This window comes from Podarcis raffonei, chromosome 3 (genome assembly GCF_027172205.1).
Source record: "Podarcis raffonei isolate rPodRaf1 chromosome 3, rPodRaf1.pri, whole genome shotgun sequence".
Lineage (NCBI taxonomy): Eukaryota > Metazoa > Chordata > Lepidosauria > Squamata > Lacertidae > Podarcis > Podarcis raffonei.
In genome coordinates, this window is record NC_070604.1 from 95,202,849 (window position 1) to 95,228,486 (window position 25,638).

Sequence of the window (25,638 nt, forward strand, 5' to 3'; positions counted from 1 at the left end):
GCAGATACTGTACCATAGAGCTATGGCCCTTCCCCAACTCATCCTAAGCACATGTTAAAATGAAACCATCACATATTCTTCATTTGCCCCTCCTTTCCATTTTCCCTGTGTCAAATTTCAGGCTGTAGGTTTGTCTGGGCAAAGGCCTGTCTTCTACTCTGCAAAATGCCATGTGTCCTGATGGTTGCAAATAAATATTTACTTGCTACCATCTTTATATTCTTATTAATCACAATTTACTAATCGCCTTCTACAAAATCATCTCAAGGCAATAAAAACAGCAAAGAAGTTACAAACACACACACAAAAAACAGTTGATACATTTAAAACAAAACACTACAGAATATACACTTGTAGCAAAGACCCATTTATTCAGCTAGGAAAGCCCATAAGAAAAATATTTTCATTTAGTCCCTGGAAAACACAGATAGTAGGTACCTGTCATATCTTGACAGGAATGCTATTCCACAGAACGGGGCAGCGACAATGAAAGTCTTTTTCCGAGTTACTGTGGAGCGGACTTGTGAGATCATCAGAATTTGCAGAAGAAAATCTCCCACAAACTGCAATGATCTACAGGGTATATAAGGGCTAAGGCGGTTTCTCAAGTAGCTAATTAACTTACACTTTAGTACAAACACCTTGGACTTGGCTGAGTAGCAGATTGTTAGCCACACACCAGGTGCAGCCTCTGAACCAAGCCCAAAGGTAGTCCTCACGATGCAGTAATCCAACCTTGAGCTCACCTATGCATGGGCGATTTGTGGTGAATCTATCACCATCCATGAATGACCACAACTTGCCTATGAACCAACTTTAGTGTGTAAGTTTTTATGTAAAAGCAGAGTATGCTTACAATTCTTGTTACTTCAGAGGAAAACGGAAAATGTAAATTGCACTGAATAAAAAACTTTTAGGGGAAAATTCTCAACCATTTATGGCAAAGTCCTTCTAAGCCACTGGGTGCTCTTAGTTCAGGGATGGGGAACCTCAGGCCTATGTGACCCTCTTGACACTCCACAGCCACACTCCTCAGCTGCCCTACTTGCCACCTCAAGTGTTTTTTTGCCAGTCTGGAATGTGCCCTTGAACTCTGGGATGATGCTTCTTGTTTGCCTAGATTGATAGAGAGGGGTGCATGAGTGTGTGTAGAACCTGGCCTACAGTAACATTTGTTACTTTGCCCACTATTGCCTCTTGTCTCACTCACCACTGCCATGTGGCCCCCAAATGGTTGCCCAGGAGGGAATGTGGCCCTCAAGCTTAAAACGCTTCCCAGTTCCTGCTCTAGACCCTTTGTTGTTGTTGTTTAGTTGTTTAGTCGTGTCCGAGTCTTCGTGATCCCATGGACCAGAGCACGCCAGGCACTCCTGTCTTCCACGGCCTCCCGCAGTTTAGTCAAACTCATACTGGTAGCTTCGAGAACACTGTCCAACCATCTCGTCCTCTGTTGTCCCCTTCTCCTTGTGCCCTCCATCTTTCCCAACATCAGGGTCCTTTCCAGGGAGCTCTAGACCCTAGCCCAGCTGATAAAATGGAATCATGTATGCTACCCTAAACCCTTTGGTGGAAGATGCACATAATAAAAATTCTTTGGCAAGGCTGACATTAAATGGTATGGCTAAACTGCTTGTGAGTGATTAAGATAATTTGTTTAGTGTTTTGAGAATTCATCAATTTTACTTGATTTTTAGATGATTAAAATGTTTACATTCTTAAGTTTCATAACCTATCCAGAGCCTTAGGAATTGGGCATACTAAGGAAAATCTCAACAACAACAAAAACAGCCCCAGGTTCATATCTGGGATGAATTCACGCTAGGACCTGGGGTCCTCTAAAACTGAACCATGCCCCCTCAAAAAAAAGAAACAAGGCCAAGGTTGGGGAGGGGAGGCACTTGGGTTGGTTTTAAGAAACTATTTGGAAATAAAAGAAACACACAAATCTAAACGCTTTTATAAACCTGCAACCACCAACTCACCTCCACCTCCCCTTGCAACCCTTCCTCAATGGAGCCTCAAACCATCCAACCAGCACAATTAGCAACAAAGAGCAAAAGACAAGGGAAGGTAGTATGAGAACCGTTCAAGTAAGTTTTTAATAGAGTGCACCAGTGAATGTGAATTAGGATGACTTGCATCAAAAAAATTATTATTATTATTATTTTAAAAAGGAACACCAGATAAAAAGGGGTACAGTTCTTTCTTGCCAAAACACCATCCTTTTTTCTTCTTCTAAGGCAACAATACACGTTCATTTCAGAACAGAACTGTTACAGGAGAGCTACATCACAGTACAGTACAGCATGTCAAGTCCATCTGTCAGATATCCATTCTCAAATGGCACATTTAGCTACACTTACAGCCTTCTAACTTCGGGTTACAGAATTTACCACAGCTTCTTTTTTTCATTTTTGTTTTTTAAATAAAGTGACAATTTTGAATGACTTTTCTAATCTTTACAGGGGTGTGCGGATGGGGCCCGTATGTTGAAATTACAGTAATTACGACATTAAATAACATTGCACAACCAACCGCTATGATTAATTCAGTACAAAATAACAAATATTAAAATGTACCAAGTACTAGTGGTTTTACATAGTTTATATATCACCAATTATGAAGGAGTTTTCTTTACTTCCGTAGGCAAATGCCTACTCACAGCTGCACATTACAGGCATAATGATGTGGAATAAATACAAGAAAGTGGGCAAAATATTAGAAACACAAACAAGATATATGAGAACAAAATTTGTACAATCATGTAAGTAATAATCTATAGTTATAAACCATGTTTGCTCAGCTGTAAAGTATATGAAACTGCACATACTGGAGCGTGGGGTGGGGTGGGGAATATTCCAAAAACCAGTTAATTCCTGAGGTGTCATTTATTAGCTCTTACAATTGGGCAACATTTCAGAATACCTTGTGCTATGAAACAATGTATTTTCATAAAGTGGGATTTGTGAAGGCAGAGAACAATAGTATTTCACTCCATGATGAATGAATATGAACTGTACTTCTATTCTGTTGCTACATTTGACCATATGTCACAAGAGCAATTATTTCAGTCTTCCCAAAAACTTTTTTTAAAAAAATGTTATCAAGACATGATTTCTGTTCCCCAACAAGTTTCAAGGGGCCAGAGGCCAACATACTCAGAACCCCCTTTTCTTCACTGTAAGTGCCAACACTGTAAACATGGTTGCATTTTTTATTCTGCCAAATAAAACTGTTCTATAAAGGAGGATAAGAGTGAAAGGGAAGCAGGAAAAATCTTGTATACAACAAAAGCCAATCTGTCCTTGACTAATTCAATTTTTATATGCAATTTGTTTTAAAGTAACTAAAATTGTTCATGCTACAGTTGTGAAAACATTTTTTGTGTGTGTGCATTTCTACTATGGACGTAGTTTTTAAAAAACGCATGGTAAGAGGTAAGAATTATAAAAACCACAAAAAATGTAAATAATGACCAGGAAGAACTTCTTAACTCAAAGCAAACACACTTCTGTGCTGATATCTAGACAACTATACAAGATCTGCATTTAAGCCTTCTTTTTTTATTATACAACTCTATGAACATAAAATGAACAAAATGCTCTATATACTTACCTGTACATGTGAACATAACTTCTTCAGCTACAGTTTTTTTTCTTTTAATATAGGTCATACTGAATTTAATTTTACAATTCAGAATAACTATGTATAACCTTATTGCAATGGGGCAATTTCTACATGGGGAGTTTCACAAGCCAATCATGTTAGGCATAACCAGTACATTCAGAATGTAAGCTAGACTCTTCCCTGATCCCAGAAACGTTGTTGCTCTTTACAGCTTAAGCTCATTCGCTATTTTGGATGCAATGTTTTTAAAGGCAATAGAAGTCCCGGATATTCGCTTGAAGCGGACTCCATTGAGTGACAGGCGTGGCAATTTACAAACTTCCATCTCCCACTGGACGAGGCTGTCTTGTCGTGCATCGCCATGGACACAGAAGAGCAGGAACCTCTCTTTTTGTTCATAGTCACAATTGTTAGCGTCTAACACTTTTCGAATCTCTCTCATCATATCATTTGGGTCCATGGAGCTTGTGGTCTTCATGCTCCACGTGAACCTCAAAGACCGTGGCTTAGAATCTTTACCATCTTCTTTTTCTCTGTCTTTTGGTTCTCCAGAAGAGCTCCTGAAAAGGGAAACATCATTTATATACAAAAGACAAACTAGGGAATTACACTTAAGCACCAAACAATTTAAAAATTATCCTCGCTTAGTAGAGCAACAAAAAGAGGTTTCTCAACTATCAACTTGGTTAGGCTCTCTTTAGGTCTCATCTTTCGGGAGATCACCGAAACATGGAAAGGCCACACAAAACAGAAGGCAAGGAATGCTGGCAAAAGCAGGGAAGAAAGGAAGTCACCTTTCATTCATTAGTAATTAAAAAATGTTACCCTCCTTTACAATAACAGCTTATTTTGCAAATTTAAAGTTGGAAGTTGAGAAAGTAAGGGAAATAATTTTGGGTGATTCTTGCCTAGAATGCTTCCTCCAAGCAACCTACAGAATTAATAATATGAGCATCTCTTCAACAACTGGGTTGCTTCCTTCCACTGTCCAATTTTATAAATAATTATAACTGGTTTATCTTTAAAAGTTGGCACTCAAGGGACACAAATCCATAAAGAATGTTTCCTCTCCATTCAACCCCAAAGATGCACAATGATAGGATGACAGTGACAGAAATGCACTGTCATATGCAGCATGGCTCTCCATCATATCTGCCATTACCTTCTGTGCAATACAGAACATTTATGAACTCAAACCAATCATTGACAGGGAATACACTGCTTCCTATTATAAAGTATTTCATAATGTTTTGGCAGCATCTTCTGCAAATTGTTTTGTGATGTAATGGGGAAGAAAACAATTGGGTAGTTCTATCATATGCATGTTTACCAAGTACTAGCGTCAACTGAGTTCAACAGGACTTACTCCCAAATAAGAGTGCACAGAGTAATAGCCCTAGCAAAGTATGTTTATTATTATTAGTTATTCTTTCAGCTAAAACTTCATCACACACTGTCTGCCTTCAAGGGTCCCATGCTTGCTGAGAATTATTCAATGTCTGTTTAGACATCATTTAGTATCTTAAAGTCCTATGATCATTCCAATATCATGTGAGGAAATAAGCTGTGGAGCAAGGAGCAGTGCCGTGGCTTCAGCCTATCAACTGGAATGTGACAGGAGAACGGAAATATTTTATCACTGCAAAATGTTTATGTGGTCCATAGTTAGTTACCCTCTGCAGAGCTTCTAAGTCCATTGGCCACCCTACATCTGAAAAGTCACTCCCTAACCAGAAGCATTTCAGGGAAGGATATTTGGCTAGGATCTGCCCTAAGAAGAAAAATCAGAAACAAATTCCAATCCTTGTGTGCATTCCAGAAGCATTTTGTAGCCTGCAATGCATGACTAAAGGGCAGCAAAATGATCAACCATTGGAACTTAACTTTAGTTTTCTATCAAGTAGATTTTTCAGCATCTAAGAAGTTAGGAACTTTCTTGCCAGTGATAGAGGGTGGTGGTGGTGCACACACATGAATGTGTGTGCTCACACACATACGCCCTGGGGACTAGGCAATGCTATTTTAATCTTTAACACCTGCAAAAGTTAAGCAGGATGACACACTCCTTTTCACCAGCAAGTGGAAAATGTGACTGCTAGCGAGCACTAACACCACAAGCAGAACTTTCAACAACGATACATACATGTGCATAATGAAAATGTAATGTGGTCTTCCAGTAACAACATCTTTTAGGGAAGCTTACTACACAAGTTGATAGGATGGTGGGATCAGTTACTAAAACTATAAAAATGAGGGTTCATGGTCTTTCCAGCATACAATACTGGGAAGAATATGGACCACAGCATTTCAAAGGAGTGGTCAGCAAAAGGAGATTTACGTATTCAGTGTATAAAATGCCAATTGAATACTAGGCACAATAGCATTCATGTAGATCATCCCTTCCTGATATGTAAACCACTTTCAAGAGGAAACCCCCCCCCCCCACTAAGTTTGCTCAGATTGTTAAAGAGAAGCTTCACACACAAGCTCTGTGCTGAGAATCAAGCTTTGGGTTTGCATGCCAGGCAGCACATTGCCCATGGAATAAAAGCCAACACACACAACCATTCCTAGGATACACCCCTTGTTGTGAAGCAGATGAATGGGGGCAACTTATTTATGACTCTCGGTGTGTGTTTGTGTGTAGTGTCCTTGGTTCAAACTAAGCAGCCTGCAAGCAGGATTCGAGTAAGGCATCAGTCCAAGGCTAACTCCCACATCTCCAGAGTGTGTTATACAGCAATCTTTAAAAATAACATCCGTCTGTTTTTGTTTTATATATACCATGACTGGGCAAGCTTTATCAGCCCAAAGGCTACATTCCCTTCTGAGCAACCTTCCAAGGGCCACACGACATTCAGGAGCAGGACCAGAGGCCAAAGTGGACAGCGATAGGAAAGTAAATTTCACTTTTTGTAAAGTAGGCTAAGTTCCTGACCCTCTATCCTCCATCTAGGGAAGCAAGAGGTGTCATCAGAGTTCAAGGAATTTGAGGACACACTGCAGCCAAGCAAACACACTCAAAAAGAGTGCGAAGCAGGGCCAGGAGGAGGTGTAGCCTGGGGAGAGTTTAGAGGGCCAAATAATTAGTTATTGAGGGCCGCATTCAGTCCCTGGGCCTGAGGTTCTCTGATGCACATACTCTTATTAACCCCAAAGGATTTGCCAACACATTTTTTATGGCAGAAGTGCATATTAGGCATTTGGCAAAGTTCTCAGAATGGCAATGTATGATTTTACTACGCAATGAAAGATAATGCTTGAATAGTCAAATATGCATAGTGCTGTTGTTTTTAAGCTGTGACCTTGCAAACACTTGGAAGGTAGCAGTTTCCCAAAGTGGACTGGCTGAAGTCTAAGCACTTGCAGAATCATAGCTTGTTTTTTTAAAGTTATTTAAACTTAATAGTATTTAAAAGAGAAATGGGGAATTTAACTCATACATAGTATTTTTTAAAAGACAAGTTATTTAGAGACTCCTCTGTTTTACATATTAGTTTAAAGGCTTTCAGAATCATAAAGCTTTGAACACAAAGGGACCCAGCAGCGAAGTATTAATTGTGGCTCCTCACCTTGAGGTGTCAGTTCTGCCACTGGCTTCGCCTTCACTTGGATCCCTCAAAACAAAGTTAAGGTCAAGATTTTAATAAATGGTTAAAAAAAATGAGTCAAGAAAACCGGTTATCCAGAACAAAGTTAAAATTACTTTTGAGCAAATAGCACGAAACCATCATTTACTAGTATTTTTTTTAAATAGTGTTTTTCCAAAGCTGCAGTTTACTTTCTCCCTATGAAACTTCAGTTTATTTTTACCCTGGCTGGGTAACTTCAGATTGCCCCTCCCCTCCCCCCCTTACACCGTGAGCTTAAAATAGCCACGCTCAAAAGCCAGAAGCCATACGGCAAGTATGCTCCATTCTTTCCTTTCCCCACCCGACTGTGTATGAATGGCGAGAGACCACCACTGCAGTCAGCAAGGAACTTATCCAGACAGGGGTTCTTACTCACGAAGATGCCTCAAACAGTTTGCTATTAACATTTAGCCATGTGCTTTGCCATGCCCTTAAGTCATAACACAGCAGCACATTTGCCAATTGTGTTAGTTATTTGCAAATTAAGGCCTATTAGATACCACCTAAAAAACATACTAAAATTTTATCTCCCAACTTTAACATATCTTATTTAAGGGCTCAAAGACACCACTTCTTGCAACATCTGCAGAGTGTTGTATAGCCCGTCCCACACAATAGTCCATCATAATATTTAAAATGACATAAAATATACAAGTATATCAGACCTGTGTAGCATGTGACCCACCTAACCAATATGCAGCCCATCTGCTATGTACTAGGCCACCAATAACAAGTGAGCTATACCCTTTTCACAATGGATAAGCATGCTCATCTCTAAGCCAATTTGAATTTAGACTTTACAAAACCCCATGAGCTTTCACACCATTCTCCTCCCGACTGCAAAGTCAACAGACCTATGGGAAAACTGCACATCCCACAGGCTACTTGTGCTTGGCTCACTGTATACCAACTTGCCAGGCTCCCTTCTGCTTGCTGCTGCTGACCAGCACAGGCAACAGCCAGTTTAAGTAGAGTGCAAGGAAGACGGTTCTTCTCCAGCGCCGCTTAAAATCTAAGCTGGAGAAGAACTAGTATACGTGCATCATAATTCTCACCTTGAATTTGACAGGACCATTCTGAACCAGTAAACCCTGTATTTCTAAGTTAGAAAATAGAAGTCTTGGCACATCATTTTTGACAACTATCATCTTTTGCAATCCCAGGTAGGCACTAAAAAGAGGGTTTTATCATGCTTCTTGTGGGCTGCTTTCAGCTTGGTGGGTCACAAATTGTGCAGGGCTGATCTACACAGAACATTTCATAAACTCACCAGAACACTTTGAGAACAAGCAGCAAATAATTATTTCTAAGTTATCAATCATATGCTAGATTGCACGTTTATAAAATATGCTTTATTACAGTATTTTTTTAGAAAAGTACTTCTGATTCCAGCACATATTTGTACACTACTGAACACTTTAAGTTGTAAGTGAAATGTATTTCTAAATATATTCAATTAAAAAGGGACAATATTAATGCAAGCTGTGAATATAACTTAAAATTAGATGTAGCTGTTAAAGAACACAAAGATGACATGACTTTTTCCAAGTATCTGCACATGTGGCGCCACAATGTGTGAAATCTGATGAGCTGTCAAGTGAGTTCTCTATTTAACAGAACCATGGAAAGAATTTCAGAACTGGAAACTGCCTTATTGTCAAATGCCACTGATAAGGTTCACAGGGCAACAAAGTGACTAGCAAAACTCCTACTGATTTTAGTGAACTTCACCATTACCATACAAAATTTTAAAGCAAGTTACAGGGCTCTGGATTCAGAAAATGCCATTTCAAAATGACAATTAAATTTAAGATGCTAGCTAATTGTTTTAAGTTAACATTATGGGGCCCAATGTACCCCCAACAGGTTACATGTTAGGCTGTGTTTTTGGATTATAATAGCAATAAATATTTAAATGTTAGAGTCCTTTTGAAATCAGTAATATCTTTAGTTCTAACAGCAGATGGATACCGTCAAAACAAATGGTGTTGAATGGGTCAAGATGAATGGGGTAATTAGTTTTTTTAAAAAAAAAATACTTGGGGCTGCTCCAGGCAATATGAATTTCCTACACCATTTCCTTGTAGGAAATTGTCCCATTAAAGAGAGAGCACATGTGTATTTTGCTACGTTTGTGCATAGTGAGAAATCCAGAATTGCAGCATGTTCTCAGAATTCAGTCACCGCATGTCATGAAGAATATTCATCCATTCATTCATGTTCAGGGAAGTTTTTAATGTATGACATATTAGTGTATTTTTGGTCTTTGTGGAAGCCGCCCAGAGTGGCTGGGGAAACCCAGCCAGATGGGCGGGGTACAAATAATAAATTATTATTATTATTATTATTATTATTATTATTATTATTATTATTATTATTATTATATTGCAGAGTTGCAAAAGGTTCAGAAAAAGGCAATCAAATTTATGACGAGGCTGTAAAACATCCCAAGAGAAAGGTTGCAACTTTCTAGTTTAGAAAAGAAGTTGAGTGAGGCGGGACATGATAGATAGGGAAAGAGTTTTTCTCTCTCTCTCTCTCTCTTATAATACTGGAACCCAGAGTCAGTCAATGTAGTGGAATGTTGGAAGACCCAGGAGAGACAAAAGAAAGCACGTCCTCACATAGCACATAAGCAAACATAGGAGTTTGCAAGTTGAAGATGCAGTAAACGGCCATCAACTTGGACAGCTTTTAAAGGGAATTAGACAGATTTGTGGAGGAAAAAGCTATCAATAGCCACTAGTCATGAGAGCATTAGAGGCGGTATGTTTCTAAATACTAGCTGTGAGGGAACCCAAATGGAGAGTGTTCTGTTAAAGTTGTGTCCTACTTGTGGGCTGTGAGACTAGGTGGGTCTTTGGTCTGGTCAAACAGGGCTCTTCTTATGTTAAAGTGTCCACATGCCAAAAATGATGCTCACTGCACATGATGGTGCACATACCATTTTTTCCACACAAGTGAAAACCCACGTATGAAATTAGTGACATTAGAACCAGCCTTTAAGCGCTAGGATGCTTATCAATGTTTTCAGGGACACTAGCCAAAGAACCAAGTTTTTCATACCTATTGGATTTGAACAGTATAATTTATTCAAGAAGTTTTTGATTTTTTTAAAAATGACATGAATACAGAAAGCTGTCATCATTACTGTATCCTATAATTTGATTTTACACTGGCTTAAATGAGGGGGTTCCAAGCAGTTGCTCATCCAGGCGCTTACAAGGCTTGCTTCTAACAATGTAACGTCCCATTGCACCTTTCATGTTACCTGGAAATGGAAATGACGGAGGGTACTAACCTGCGGACAAATTTGGAAGTTATTTTGCTTATAATGCCAGTTGACGTCCCCCTTCTAGTTTGAGCAAACGTGCCTGTTTCGTGTGACGGTGAGGCAGGTGGCCCATTGTAAGTGGCGTTGCGCCGCTCCCGTAGCTGCTCCCCATGGAAAGTGCTTCGGCTCGAACTCCCTCGAGGAAAACGGGTTCGGTCTGGAGTGCTAGTACTAATACTGTGAGCGGATGGGGAAGCAGCAGGTGCCCTTTGAGTTGCACTGCTGGAATGCCAGAAGTACGTTTGAAAAGCAAGGGAGATAGAAAGAGCCAAGTCATGAGAAACCTTCAATATGACTAGCACATCTCAACATGCACTATCTTGGGATAACATGAGCCGTATGTTTTTATGTACAAAAAGTCTCTAAAGAGATGAAGAACAGTAGAATATTTTAATTCAAAATAGTCTGTAGAAAGAGTAAAAGCTTGGGAAAGAGAAAATGCATCCTCTACAACAGATATACCAGGTCTTGCTGCTATTTCAGAGGTTACATGGGATTTTTCATTCCAATGGGAAGAGCCCAAATGGAAGTAGAAGAAAAAGCAAGAAAGAGAAAAGGGTTTAGTGGTATTTGATATTGGTGAGTAAAATTTTTGTCATGATAAAGTGGTGCACTTAAATACAAACACACACACAAACACACACGAGTGTTGGTTTTATATGCATGAGATGGATAGGATTTGGGGCTAGAACTAGAAAATACAATTCCTACCTCCAAAGTCTTATTTAGTGGTTAGAGCAGGCTTCCTCAAACTTGCTCCTCCATATGTTTTTGGCCTACAACTCCCATGGTCCCTAGCTAGCAGGACCAGTGGTCAGGGATGATGGGAATTGTAATCTCAAAAAATCTGGAGGGCTGAGTTTGAGGAAGCCTGGGTTAGAGCTTAGACAAAGACTTGGGAGACCCAAGTTCAAGTTCCCACACAGCCTTTAAGAGGATCTAGGACCGGTCACTATCTCACAGCTTGATCTATCTCAAGGGACCGTTGGAATGATAAAATGTGGAAAGAACTCAATGTATTGCTGTTGTCCTAAAACTGGGAGTGGGGGACTCCTGAGCTCCTTGCAGAAAGGATGAGACAAAATGCAACAAGCACCTTTCTTTTGCCTACCCATTCCTTAGCTTCTTGTTTCTCAAGGGCTCCTTTGCATCCTTACTTCAGCTGCCTTGCCTCTGACTTCCTGCTTCTTCACTTACCTGCCTCACAGGGCCATTTTTCAGTCTGATTTTAGAAAGTTACTCCTGTCTCTTGGGCAACTATGAACCATCAACCCCAGACAAACTGTCAATTTGCCCTTCGCCCACACCGACAGCCAGATGTTGTAGGCTACAACTCATATCGACCTAAGTCAGGCATGATCATTTGTCAAGGAACATGAGTAGCAGTCCACACGAGGTGGGGAGGGCACAATGCTGGCTTCTGGTGAGCTAGAACGATCATAGTTTTGTTCACCAAAGCAGTCAGAATGTTTGTGAATATTCCAACACCATCACGTAAGGTCAACTGATTGATGCTAAAGGCTTCAGTATCACAATATACAGTAGATTGGCAGAGCCTAGCACTACTGATGTTGTGCCTAAACACCTATGTTATGCACATTTGTAGAACATCTGACCATGCAAAGTACCACACAAATGCTACATATTGAAAAATACCTTGGTCGATAAGCTTCAGTGCCATCTTTGATAGTTGGGAGTGTAACTTTTATAGGGTGGCCAGAGGCAGACATGGACTTCTGGTGTCGAGGTCGTGCTGATATTGCCGAAGAGACAGCGGAGCCAGTAGAGGAGGTACTGCTTGCAGACATTTCTGTTAGGCTTTCATCATAAAAACGAAAGGAGGAAAAGGAATATCTTGAGATAAAATGGTCTAGTAAAGTAGTTGCATGTGGAACCATTGAACTACTGTTGGATACTTAAGAAAAAACTGATTTAGCCAAGACATGGTCAACAACAGCTTCTACTGAAAAATGTCTTAAGATTGCTTTTCCTTGGCTCCATTCAGGTAATGGACAGACACTTTTAGGATTCCTAACCCAAATTAAAACATATGAAAGGAACTTGCTCACTGGTGCTACCCTTTCTGTACTTGCTGGGAACAAATGCAGAAGAAAATAGAAATTAATAGTATTTATCGATATTCAAGGGAAAATAGGTGGCAGCAAAAGAATTTTGAACTTTTGGCCACTCATCAAAATAGCACAGAATGCCTCAATAAAAAGTAATTAATCTCTCACCAAGTCCTATCAATTTGCATAAATAAAGAAAAGCAACTGCAACTGGCTTTCCTGATCAATCACAGTAAATGTTTTGTACTCATCTGCATAGCTAGTCTTGATGAATTATCTCTACCATTGTATCCGAATCAAAGGCTACTGGTAGCACTTTAAATGAATCCTCTAGTAATTTCAAAGTGCAGAGAGAAGAACAAGCCACAGCATGTATTTCAATACAAATATAATCAACTCGGGAAGAGCACAGAAAGCAACTATTTAACAAGAGGGACAATACGGTCAAATGGAATTATATAATTTCAGTATTCAATCATTTTTCTCGTTGCTGCTTCCCAGCATCTCCTTCATGATACCAATGTAGATTTTTAGGTATGTGCAAAATTAACAAGTCTAAAAACCTCAGAAACAGTTTTGCCTGAGTTCCGTGCAATTGCCATAAAACTTAGGGATCAAGCTGTGCCATCATAATGATTAAGGTTTTAAATGATAATTTTAGGTTATATGTTAGTGACTAAGCTTTAATTTATATATTTTTTAACTGTTGCTATATCTGTATTGTCCCTGTTATACCTAATTGCAAATTCAAAAGTATCCCTATCGTGCTTTATGACTTCCTTGATATTGTATGTGAGCTGGAACTGGTCTGTGACTGAAATAATAAAATTCATTCAGTTTTGCCTGAGGCAGGGGAAAGGGGCACAATGACAGCTGACACTCAGGGAAGAATGAAACAGGCTACAACTCTACTGAATTTTGCTTGACATCTTATCATTCTGGCCAATCCAGGTCAGGGACCAGAACACAGCAGCCTAAACAAGATAGATGCCTGCCCAAGTGTAAACGTATCCAACTTTTCTGAAGGCATTTAATAGCAGAAGACTGTTATAGGCTGGTCAGCGATACGCTAAACTCTGGGGGCTTCCTTTTCCCTCTCTAGCTGCAAGGCCTGCTTAGGCTGAGTTTCTGTTTCTGAGGCTTGCGAAACTATGTTAAACGTGTACACGAAATGTTCCTTTAAGTACCAGAGCAACATGAAATCTTAATTTTCACATAAAACAGGTTCAGTACCTGTTGTCTTTCCCATTCTGAATGGCAGAATAGCGATCTGTAGAGCGTTCACAGACGTAAGTATTTCTTCGTGTCATGCCAGTCCCAGAAAACACATTATTCTAGAAAAGACAGGGAAATACAATTATTATTAAAAATACATGACAGAGTAAGAATGCCTAAATATATAGCACATTAGCGTATGTATACATTCTTTGATGCATTTGGGCATCCCTTATTATTTAGCCATGCATTTTCTAATTTATGTTGACGGGTAAAAATGTTGCTTTATTTTCTGTTCTAATAGACAGGCTAAGAGACACAATATAAAAACACAGAATATTCTGATGTGCCACAATTTTAGCAAACAATAGGCTAGAGACACAATCCATTTTTCTGAAGAAGAAAACATAGCAGCTGTCACACACAGATGAGCCCTGAAATTGCTATTCTACTGCCCCGTTAATTCAAAAACAGTTTGAAGATTTGTTAAAACAGCATTTTAAATGAAAAGTAGTACTCCCCCCCACCTTTAACAGCTCTCTCGGGGTGGGGGGGGGCAGGTGTGGAGACAAAACAAGAAAGTATAAGCAACCCAGATCTTCTCCTTTTAAAATGGTCTTGTGCAAAATCCTCAAAGTGCATTTTCAGTTCATGGGAATCTGGAGAGCATCTTGGTGCTTTTGAGCTGGTATTGCCTTCTGAAAATAATCAAGGTGCACTTTGAACTGTGACCTTAAGCCACAAAGCACAAACCTGGTCCATGAACTTAGATCAGGCATAGGCAAACTCGGCCCTCCAGATGTTTTGTGACTACAACTCCCATCACCCCTGACCACTGGTCCTGTTAGCTAGGGATAATGGGAGTTGTAGTCCCAAAACATCTCAAGGGCCGAGTTTGCCTATGCCTGACTTATATAAACAGATGGGCAAGTGTGAAAGAGGAAGCACTTCTACCATGCCTACAATGTAGTGTGCAATGTGACTTTTTGCACAGACAACTTGCACAATTCTCTCCCTCATTTAAAAAAAGGGGGTGGGAGGAAGCTGTGCATCATCTATGCATACAACTGTATCACACACAATGCACTGTAACTGTGGTGGTAGCAAGAACCATTCTTGTTTTCTCACCTCTACTACAAAGAGGCTGCTTAACAGAGTGTATGAACTATGAGATTGTTTCTGTTCTCATCCATCCTATTTCCCTGACCATAGAGAACTATGCACAAGAGCAATATCATCTAGTGATACTGAGTCAAGCGTATGTGAGCAAGGCCAAGAGAAGAGATCTCTGTTACAGACTCAGATGCTTAGGTATTATTTGAGAAGAACAGGTTTTCAAGCATTGGGAACTTTCAGAGCCGAACTAGCAGCTACAATGAATATAGTGTCCTGAAGGGAAATGCAAATTTGTATAGCCCCTGGCAAACAGCTTGTAGTATTATTTCCCAATTGCCTTGGATCAACTTTCCTCACAGGGAAGAACACCAATTTCGATAGTCAAACATTCACATATTAAACAGTTAAGCTGCTGTTTCTTTATATAAGTGGGTGTTTTTTTAAAAAAAAATGAAGAAGCAGGCCTGCAGTGGTGACAATGAGTTCAGAGAGTGAAGCAACCAGGGCAGTGAGAGGCAATGAGCACAGTGAAGGAACAACCCACAGGGCACTCCAGCTGAAAAATGCCAGGATGCAACATTACCTGCAAGTTCCTTCCTTCAGCAACCCAGGAGCCAATTGTCACACTCAACTATTCACCCCCACTCCTGTTTTTTAAAAAAGTATTTAAATGCTGGACTGGATTTCTGAGCCCATTTCTATTAGTGTATGCCAGCATTTAATCCATTTGCAGAAGAGAATCATGTAGTTAATACAATAGCAACAACTGTTATCGTGGTACAGAAAACATTTGACCCCGTCAGTGAGCAAAGATCTTTCTTACACTTGGAATAGTAGTCGCTTTTTTCCTTTCAGGGCCCACCAGTGGACTTGCGGCCATTTCACCTTTGGACCCCACTGTAGTGCTGCTCAGTTTACGTGACACATCTTTGTCCCATTCCTCTTTGTGTTCACTCTCCACACTGTTTGCCTGAGCTCTTTTTGAATATGAGACAGCAGGAGGAATCGATGGGCCAACTGTCAAACAAAGGTAACATCAATGAGATGGTGCTCTCTGTATCACCTTCAATCAGTCTGCGCTGGTACTAAAAATAACATCCAAGGAACTAATTCAAATAAGATGCTGGTGCCACTTTACGAAACTGAGATATTGTGCAAAGAATATGCCTGAATACAAATGAGTCATCAGTGCCTTCATTGCATAATTTCACACACCTTTAAGCTTAATATTTACTATTTGTTCCCCGTTAATTTGCTAATATGCCATCCACATTGAAAACAACACAGAGGCATACTTTAAAGTTACTCAACTGGCTTCCGTTCAGAAGCCTTCAATGATACAGTGGGCTGCCACCTCATTTGTGGATCCATAATACAATAATTTGTCAATTACAACCAACCAATTTCCCAGCGAAAGTGGAATCATTACCATCAAATACAGTTGCAAAATCAAGGCAGATGGAGGCAAAGTTTTGCATAACCAGCTGGCAATGAATGACATCACTTTCTAATCATATCTAACCCATTTTCAGAAATTGCTAAATTATTTGCCACACAGTTTTCCTTGTGGCAAAGAGTTCCATAGCTCAGCCTTTCCTTAAATGAAAGACACACATTTGCACCTTCACTCAGATTGCAAGGTGTTGCTGGTTCTGGCATTGGTGCAAACCAAAGGTTATGACATGGCTGGGAAGTCTTAGCTGCTAGATAAGAGTAAAGCAGAGGATGCCCGGATTCCATTCAAACATTTCTCCTTCCACTGGGCAGATGATCGGTGTGTGATACACTTCACTAAGGAATTCCTTTTAGCATCAGTCAGCTATGGAAGGTAAGTGAAGAGAGAAGGGGTTTCTGGCTGCTCCCAGTTCACCAGTTTCTGGCTCCCTACATCATTCATGGTTCTCTATACTGGGACACTGTCTCCATCGTTTAAAGCAAATCAGAATTTTTTTTTGTCCAGTGTTGTTGAGACTGCAGTACATAAGTCACAACCCAGAATATCAGAAGCAAATAGTCATCTCCATTACCGAAAAGCAACGTTCGACAAGCACAAAGGATTAAGAGATTGTTTGCTTTCCATACAAAAAGCAGGAAAGCCTCAAGTTGCCCACAGGGAACCAGTCTTCTGGGCTGTGGACAATGGTTTGCAATTTTATTCAGGCATATGGCTGTTCTCTCTATGGAAATAAACCCATCCATATCTTCTAATTAACCTTTCTTGAAAAAATTACTGCACTGCAGATATCCAAGCTCACATTTTAGATTCAAAGCAAATACAGAGCAGTTTCCATTATGCAAACAGTTAAAATAGCTACAGACACCAGAATAAATGCAAATGATAATTAACACATCTGTCAACTAACCCAAACTATATTTACCATGGAAGGATCACATGATAAAAGCACCATGGTGTGATATGAAGCAGCGCACAACTAATGCATGAAGAGGTGGCACTGCTAAGTCCAGAAAACATGGCACACAGCTTAAAATTGTATTTTGCTACTTTACTTGGTTGAATGCCATCCCCACCATGTTCACTGAAGCGACGTTGCTTCTGATTGGCTGATATGCTCCGCTGGACCTTCAGGTGAGCAGGAGATTGCATAGAACTGTTGTTGAGGTCACTGCTGGGTCGAGATCTTTGACTCAGGTTACTGCTGGACAGGGACTCGCTCCCCTCAAACTACAAGGATAAGTGGCAATTTAGAAAGCAAAGCCATTTGCATCTCTATTTTTGAGACAAGAGTTATTTCCAATGTCACAAAACTCAATACAACATTTGCTATCACAGGGATGCAGACTGGGCACTCTCTGCAGTCACTTTGGCACCAATCCTTTTTTTCGTTTTCCTTTTTTACACTGAAAAGCAAACCCAGAGCTTGCCATTAGCAGCAGGAATGCAGTTGGCAGAGACGAAGAAGACACTTTCCTCATTATGGACAGAAGAATTTTAAGTGTGTAAATGCCAGAGAGGCAGCCTCTCCTTCCACTTTTTATGGCATCCTCCTCCAAGGCTACTTGTTCGTAACAGAAGGAGGGGGGAAAGCATCAAGGGAAAGAAAGATGCAGCTACATTTCCTCAAACTACATGCTAACAGATGTAAGGATACACAATCACTTATCATGATTTTATGTCGTGAACCCCCCTGAAATCTACAGGTATAGGGTGGTATACAACTATTATTATTATTAAAATAAAAATCCTTATTTATGCATCATACAGATATAACCAGTCCCAGAATTAACTGACATTTGTGAAAGATTTGACCCAGTTGACAATTGTTGCTGTAATTCACAGGTTGTCAATCTATGCCACCGTGGCAGGCCACACCCAAGTGTTTGGTAGAACCTCAAGCTCACTGGCAGAGATGGAGTGTAGGGGTGGGTGGGGAGAAAGCACAGATTGGAACAGGAAGAGAAGCGACAAAACCAGCACTGCAGACAAATGCTGTCCCTACCATCTTAATCATGCTCCCCACCTCAATTATTATTACTAACGTTTAGTAGGATTTATGAACCATTTAATCAAAGAATTCCAAAGCAAAACAATTATTTGTTTTTGGATGGAATGGCTTTGCTGGTTTATTTGGTTTTATAATTAACTGTTTGGCTCATTTTTATAGGCATACAGAATTGCTGCAAACATATAGATTAACTCAGCAAAATATACAAATGGATATACACAACTTGTTCATGTGTCTGGGTAGGCTTGTCAAAACGGAAATGTATTTAGCTGGCATCTGTAACAGCACAAGGATGATGCCAGCCCAGAGCACAGGGGCTTCCACACTGGCCCTATGTTGGCATGTATACAGTGGGAGAGGCACCAGCATAAGTAACACAGTGGAGTCATGTTTGTCTGTGTGCCCAATGTCTTGGATCAACCTTGCTCTACCCAGTCCCTGCTGACCACTGCCACAGGCATGGAAGAATCAGTGGTGGGCCCTACCTGGGCCCCCCCACTTTTCTTAGTTCAGGTGACTTTCAACGTATGTGGGGATCACGTTCCAGGGACCCCACACATACGTGAAATGCATGCTTCTGAGTCCATGCCAGCAAAAATGATTGATGCATAAACTCCATAGACTCAGCAACCCAAAGAGTACAAAGGCTTGCCAATAAGCATGTCTCAGCACTGTGTTCAATCCCTATAGAAAACAACTTCAAAACTAGCAGATAAATAAATATAAGCAACTATAAATTACCTCAGGTGGTTTTCTGCCTAGGAGCAGATAAGTAGCCATGACTTCGTCATATTTTTGGTTTACTAAAGAGTCGTGAATTTCATCTCTTGCAAAACCCATAGTGACCATTATATCTATCAAAAACAAGACAGCTCAATTTTATTATTGACAAGACATATTTAAAATGTGTCATTAGACAACTTCTGATATTTTTTTTCATCCACAAAACTTCTACTTAAGTAATCACAGTAGAATAAAGTAGGAACCTAGAATACTGTTCACAAATTTTCTCTAAAATATAAAAATTCACCCGACAGACCAGTTTCACAATACTTGCCATGTTCCATTACCCTCTACTAGTTAACATTTATGTAATGGCAACAGAGTCTGTACCCTAAACATATACAGTCAAACCTTGGTTCTCGAACTGCTTAGTTGCCGAACAAATCAGCTCCCAAATACCGCAAACCCAGAAGTAAGTGTTCCAGTTTGTCAACATTTTTCGGAAGCCGAACATCCAACGTGGCTTCCGCTTGAGTGCAGGAAGCTCCTGCAGGCAACTGGAAGCCACGCCTTGGTTTTCAAACGGTTTCGGGAGTCGAATGGAGTCCCGGAATGGATCAAGTATGAGAACCAAGGTACCACTGTATAGAATTGAGATCTACATAAGAAATAAGAGATTTAGGGGAGAGGGATTGGATTACATAAACATTCCAATCCTCCAAGCATGGTCCAGATAATTAGGAATGTGACATGGGCTAGCAGATTCAGGTTCAGTTCATTTTCTTTTTAGCACCAAACATAGTTTCTCATTACCAATGGATTAAATAACCCACCAAACCATGACTGAAAATTATTATAAAGTGTGTTTTATCCCCAATTCTGGTTAGGAGGGCAAATGCAAACCATTGTTTCCTACTGGAAGTGAGAGGAAGAGGAGGATAAGACTATGAGCTTCCTGGATGTTGTTGATCCTCCATACCATAGCATGTGAACTGGAACTAATGACGTGGCAGTGAAAAAAACAAGTAAACTGAGACTAGGCTAATTCAGGAAGATATATCGGAACTGTTCAACATTCACTATATAAAAAAACCTTGGGTACATGGCAAACTAATCCACAGAATTAGCAAAACACTGACAAGCATTTTTCCCTACTGTTAACCATGAATCTGCAGCGCACAGCGAAAGAGATGAAGAACTGGACTAGGGGACTAGGGAGAATACAATACAGCTATAGATTGGAACAATTGGGGTAACCTATTCTTACCTATTCTTTTGGTGTCATTAAAATCTGGTTCAGGCTCAGTGTATGGCTTTAATTCTTCCTCTTCATGACCAACATTCATCCATCGGTCCTTCATTATTTGCTAGAAAACAGAGCAAAACTGAATCATTGGGTTGTTGTCTTTTTAAATCGACTCCCAAATCAATACCCAGTTAGTGGGGAAATCTGCATGTTTATATATTTAAAATATAAAAACTGCTTTGAAGCATAAGTGAAAAATAATCAGTGTGCAAAAGACATCTTCAACTGCTGGTTAAATAAAAATGGGTGCTGGACAAATGGACAGGGAATTACATAAAGGAGGCCCTATTAACAAGAAGGCTCTATACTTTGATGCTTCCCATCTCACCCATCTTACTCTTGAGCAGCAACCCTGCAGAAGATTTTAATAGTTGGACAGGATAATACAGGACCGAGTTACTTGTTGAAGCACATTCTCCCATACCAACCACCCTATCTATACCCTGTGATCAGCTGGTGAGAGGAAGGAACTTCTCACTTCCCTGCTGGTATGCACAGATGGTGGAAGCTCTGCAGCGTTTGTGCTGTCAAGTGAACACTTTCTTATTTTCCCAGGCATTTTGGGTAAATCAGCGATTTCCACCTGTTGAGTTTTTTATTTTCTTGCACTGCTGTATTTTACTGTTCATTTTTTTAAACGATTATTTTTAATGAACGTATATTCCCATGGTTGTCTGTATATTTTGTTAACATGTTGGAAACTGCTTTTGGATCAGTATGATGTGATGAAGGGTGATCTTTAAATTTTGCAAATAAAACAAAACATGGGGAAAGTTCTCCTGACCCTAAGTGGTTTAGGATTTTATAGGTTAAAGCACTTGAAAATGTGCCTAGAAATAAAATGGTAGCCAGGTTAAGATCTTGGAATACTGAAAAAACATTTTCCCTACTATCAGTACAAATCTGTCCCTGGGTTCTGAAGTAATGAAGTTTCCAAACAGTCTTTAGAAAGGCCCTCTTAAAAACGCATTATAGTACTTCAATCTGCATGTTGGGAGAGCACAGATAACCATGGCCAAATCTTGTTTTCCAAGAATAGCCACAGTTGGAGTACCATCCAAATTTGGTTGAAGGCATATGACTTCTACTGCCAAAATTAAATTGGACCCTTCAACCCCAATGCACAAAGCAAAGAACAACTCAGGTCCAAGGGTTAGTGTTAGCCATGTATTATGAACAGAAATAAATTTGGGGAAGACCAGTAGTTCAGTGATAGTGTGGATGCTTTGCAAGCAGAAGATCCCCAGTTCATTCTCCAGCATCTTTACACAGAAAGTAGCCAGTTCTGAATGAGATGGACCTAGTTTGACTTGGAACAAAACAGCTTTCTATACTCATGATTAATTCACCACAAACAAGTCAATAGTACCATTTTTGCAGCCTACAGACTATTTTAGGTTGTCCATTCTCTCAACTGAAAATATATTTTAAAATTATCCATAAAAATATTAACAATATGGAAGACAAACTACCATCTAAAGTACGTTGAACTACTTTATTAGCTTCTATCTGTATCTACAAATGTTGAATTAATAATAAACATATGTTTTTGGGCTTTCATGCTGAATCCATAAAAGGACCAAACATATATAACAGCTTAATTTTCCTTAAAGGAGAATTGTCCCCTGCAATTTACCTTTCCTTCACATTCAAATGAATGAGCGAAAGCTGCTGATATTTCGGCTACAGGAAAGAAAGACTTATTTTGGGAACTGCTTCACTTCTCAGGAGACAGCTCCTATTTCGAAAGGATTTTTACAACAAGCCATTGTTCTTTCATACCCAAGCAAAAAGCAGAAGTGCTGCGACACCTTACGGATGAGCTGTTCAGAGGTTTTGCAGACTGTGACCTTTGAGTGCACACACCCGCTCCCCCATGACCAATTTCCCTTTGAAGCACTGAAGCACTTTTTGTTCTCCTGCTTTTGGCTAATGTCTATGCTTCAGGATTTTGTTTTAGTGGGTCACACAGAAGCCATCAGTTTGCAATGCTTGAGTACTTTAAAACATACGCTTTCCTTGCTCAAGTTTCTGAGGAAGCATTATTGAAAATTCTAAGTCCATAATAGATTCTCTACAACAGCAAAAAAAAGGTGCCCTTATCAAACTTCATGTTCAAGATTATGGGTGAAATTCAATGCTTATCTTATTCTTTGAATGCTGCTGTTCTACTTCTGGAATGGCTTTTAATCCAGTGGTGGTTAAACAAGACAGCATAAGAAGAGCCTGCTGGAACAGGCCAATGGTACAGCATCCTGTTCTTACAGTGGCAAAATGGGATTCCTCTGAGTAGTCCGCTACCAAGGCCTGATTGTAAGAACGCTCTTCCCAGCAACCAGTATTCAAAGGCATGCTGCCTCTCAGATTGGAGGGACAAGATAGCCACAAATTTGTCAGATCCTATTTTAAAGCCATCAAAGTTTTTGGCCATCACTACCGTATTTTCCGTTCCATAAGACACACCTGACCATAAGACACTCCTAGTTTTTTAGAGGAGGAAAGCACACACAAAAATATTCTGAATCAAATGTTGTGCTAAACTATTTAAAGCAGCAAAGCAGGGGGCTCCTGCCCGCTTTGCTGCTTTAAAACAAGTGATGGAGGAGGGAAGGAAGGGGAGCCGCCTGCTTTAAAGTGAGCTGCGAAGGAGGGACGGACAGGAGCCACGGCTCCCCTTCCTTCCCTCCTCTGTGGAGGACAAATCAGACAGATCAAAAGGATTTCACCCTGTGCTATTAGAATACAGTTTTGAGTTTTGGAACACAAGGAAGCCAGACATATTTTTTGCCTTTTTAAAGAAGAATGACATCTGGACAATTTAAATATAATGAACCCATGTTCTGTCTGACCACATATGTAGCAGTATTCCAAGCTCCATCTAAAAAAGTGCACAGCTGAAGAATTCAGACCTAACTGAAAGCAAAGTGTGAAATCTTTTCAAATATTATGCTCTCAAAAATCGCTCAGGAGTATTTTAATTCTCCTCTTAAATGTATAAAGTAAAATGCATATGAAGTGCATGGTAACTTAATGCTCCTTAGGCAACATATGAATTAAGCATACAGTGCTGTCTCTTCAACTTTAGTTTGGCAAAGGTTGCTAGTGAAAGACATACTGCAGAAACTGTATATTGCTACAAAATGGTCCTAAATAGTTTCACTGTGCAAACATCAAAACACTGATAAAGCCTATAACTAAATGTATTAAATTTCATTAGGACATGAAACTTAACATTCTAGTGCTATTTTAGATGAGCAGATGCCAGTCAAAATCACATCTTAAGAAGATCAGACAAAGGCTCAGATAGAATCATTTATCTGACACAATACCCATATATAACACAGCACTTCACACAATTACTGAACAGTGGTTCTGCAATGGCCTTTTACCCCCTGAGACAATTGCCCTGTGTTTCACAGGAAGACAGAGACAGTCCCTCTCTTCTATAGCATTCATGCACTCTGCTTTGAACACAATGTCCTGGCAACAACCCATTTTTGAACCAGCAACATAAAATTCTTCTAAGGCTGTTAATAGTGAGACAGTATTAACCCGGGCAGGAGGGAACTAACAGAGCATTACTGAGCATAACAGGGCCAAGTTCCCAAAACTGTATCTAGGAGGATTATCAGTAGAAAACACTATTTAAAAATGAAAATGAACACAACCTATTTATAAATACTGGTGAAAAGTCAGCACAGTGCACTGAGATCTCACCACACACTGGCCACACAATTTAAACCTATAAAAGTAAGAAACTTGTTGAAATCTGCACACCCTTAAATCTGGCATTCTCAGATTCTGTGCACTGTTCTTCTGCCAAGTTTTGTGCCTGTGCTAGGCTGTTACAAAATACAGCAAAACTACAGAGACCTGAACATTAGTATTACATTTTTAGTCAGCAGTATCCTTTGGACTCAACCATTTTGAAGTTTGTTAAGTGAATATTAACATCCTTGAGCTGACCTCCTGTGATCCTAATTACACCATCCTATATAGACAGGAGCCTAACAATGACTGCTACACATCAGTGAAGCAGAAATTACTCATACCCACATTCCACTGGCAAGCTACCAGACACAGAATTATTCAGTACAGAGTCACAGCTGATCAGGGGTATATCTCCCAGCTTGTGCTCAAGTGATCTATGTCAGAAAGTGATTATATGAGATTAATTTGGTGGAACACCATCTTCAGCTGCAAACGCAAACCTATGAAGATGAAAGAAAGGTCAACCGATGACTAATACACATTGTACTTCTCAAGCCATTTTATCATCTGCTGTACTTTTATTGGGCATTAACAAGCAGTAAATCTTCCATGGATGCAAAGCCCAGAGGCCTAGGTGACTGGCTGCTTCAACTTGCTGGAATTAATACATAACCAAAATATTTTTTTTCCCAAATGCAGCTCATCAAATACCATAGCAAATGGGAAACAGGTACTCATATGGAAACAGCTTCTTTTAAAACTCAGCTGTCTTTACTATAAAAACAAGATTACTTATGAATCATTGGTTTTTGAAGAACAATTAACCTTTCTTACACTAAATGCACTAGCTTTATCTGTTAAATTAGTACAACGGACAAGGACACTGTTTTCAGCAGAAGCACAATTAACTTAGCATTCATTTCATTTTTTGTGGAAAGGAGTGATACAACTACATGGCTACAGAAAAAACACCAGCATTTCATAGTTTGAGACACTAAACAGGATATTGTATCTTTGTATGCATAACAATATATATCTGATAATATTTTATAATTCACATTTCAGACAGTTTAACATGATCTTTGTTATTTGTGCTTTGCTCCAATCCCGAATTTAGCTACTTAATCATATTCTGTTCATTTTGTTGGACCATTATTATGTCACGTTACTGAAATTCTAAGCCTAAGTATATTATGAGAGCTTTCACCGGATCAGAGAAATCTTAGTCAAACAATTACACAAATTTGTAGTTAATCGCAACCTCCCAAATTTCCATGTGTAAAAAGGATTACTACAGAAAACAGCTCTTTTTTAAAGATAATGCACACACTTTTCTAGCAGGCTCCATTTTGGAAGAGGCATTCTCTTCTACGAAAGAGAGAAGGGGAAATTGATATTCTAAGAAGGTGCATGCTACCTATAGCTTTCCTAAGTTCTTGCA

The 25,638-nt window shown here is 39.7% G+C and overlaps 1 protein-coding gene across 7 annotated transcripts in view; it reads right to left on the reverse strand.

Annotated features, from left to right (window-relative positions):
- Positions 1-2,071: 2,071 nt before the first annotated feature.
- The window catches only part of MARK1 (microtubule affinity regulating kinase 1), a 69,396-nt gene continuing 45,829 nt past the window's right edge, over positions 2,072-25,638 (reverse strand). For 2 of the 7 annotated variants that reach the window (XM_053383130.1, XM_053383135.1), the window contains 9 exons: positions 20,448-20,547; positions 19,199-19,311; positions 17,502-17,676; positions 15,817-16,010; positions 13,896-13,996; positions 12,250-12,411; positions 10,561-10,815; positions 7,200-7,244; positions 2,072-4,187 (listed from right to left, as the gene is read on the reverse strand). In XM_053383130.1, coding sequence (XP_053239105.1) covers positions 3,833-4,187; positions 7,200-7,244; positions 10,561-10,815; positions 12,250-12,411; positions 13,896-13,996; positions 15,817-16,010; positions 17,502-17,676; positions 19,199-19,311; positions 20,448-20,547 — 1,500 coding nt within the window. In that variant the 3' untranslated portion in view covers positions 2,072-3,832. The remainder of the gene's footprint in view (positions 4,188-7,199; positions 7,245-10,560; positions 10,816-12,249; positions 12,412-13,895; positions 13,997-15,816; positions 16,011-17,501; positions 17,677-19,198; positions 19,312-20,447; positions 20,548-25,638) is intronic. The other 5 variants (XM_053383131.1, XM_053383133.1, XM_053383132.1 and 2 more) reach the window with 5 other exon arrangements.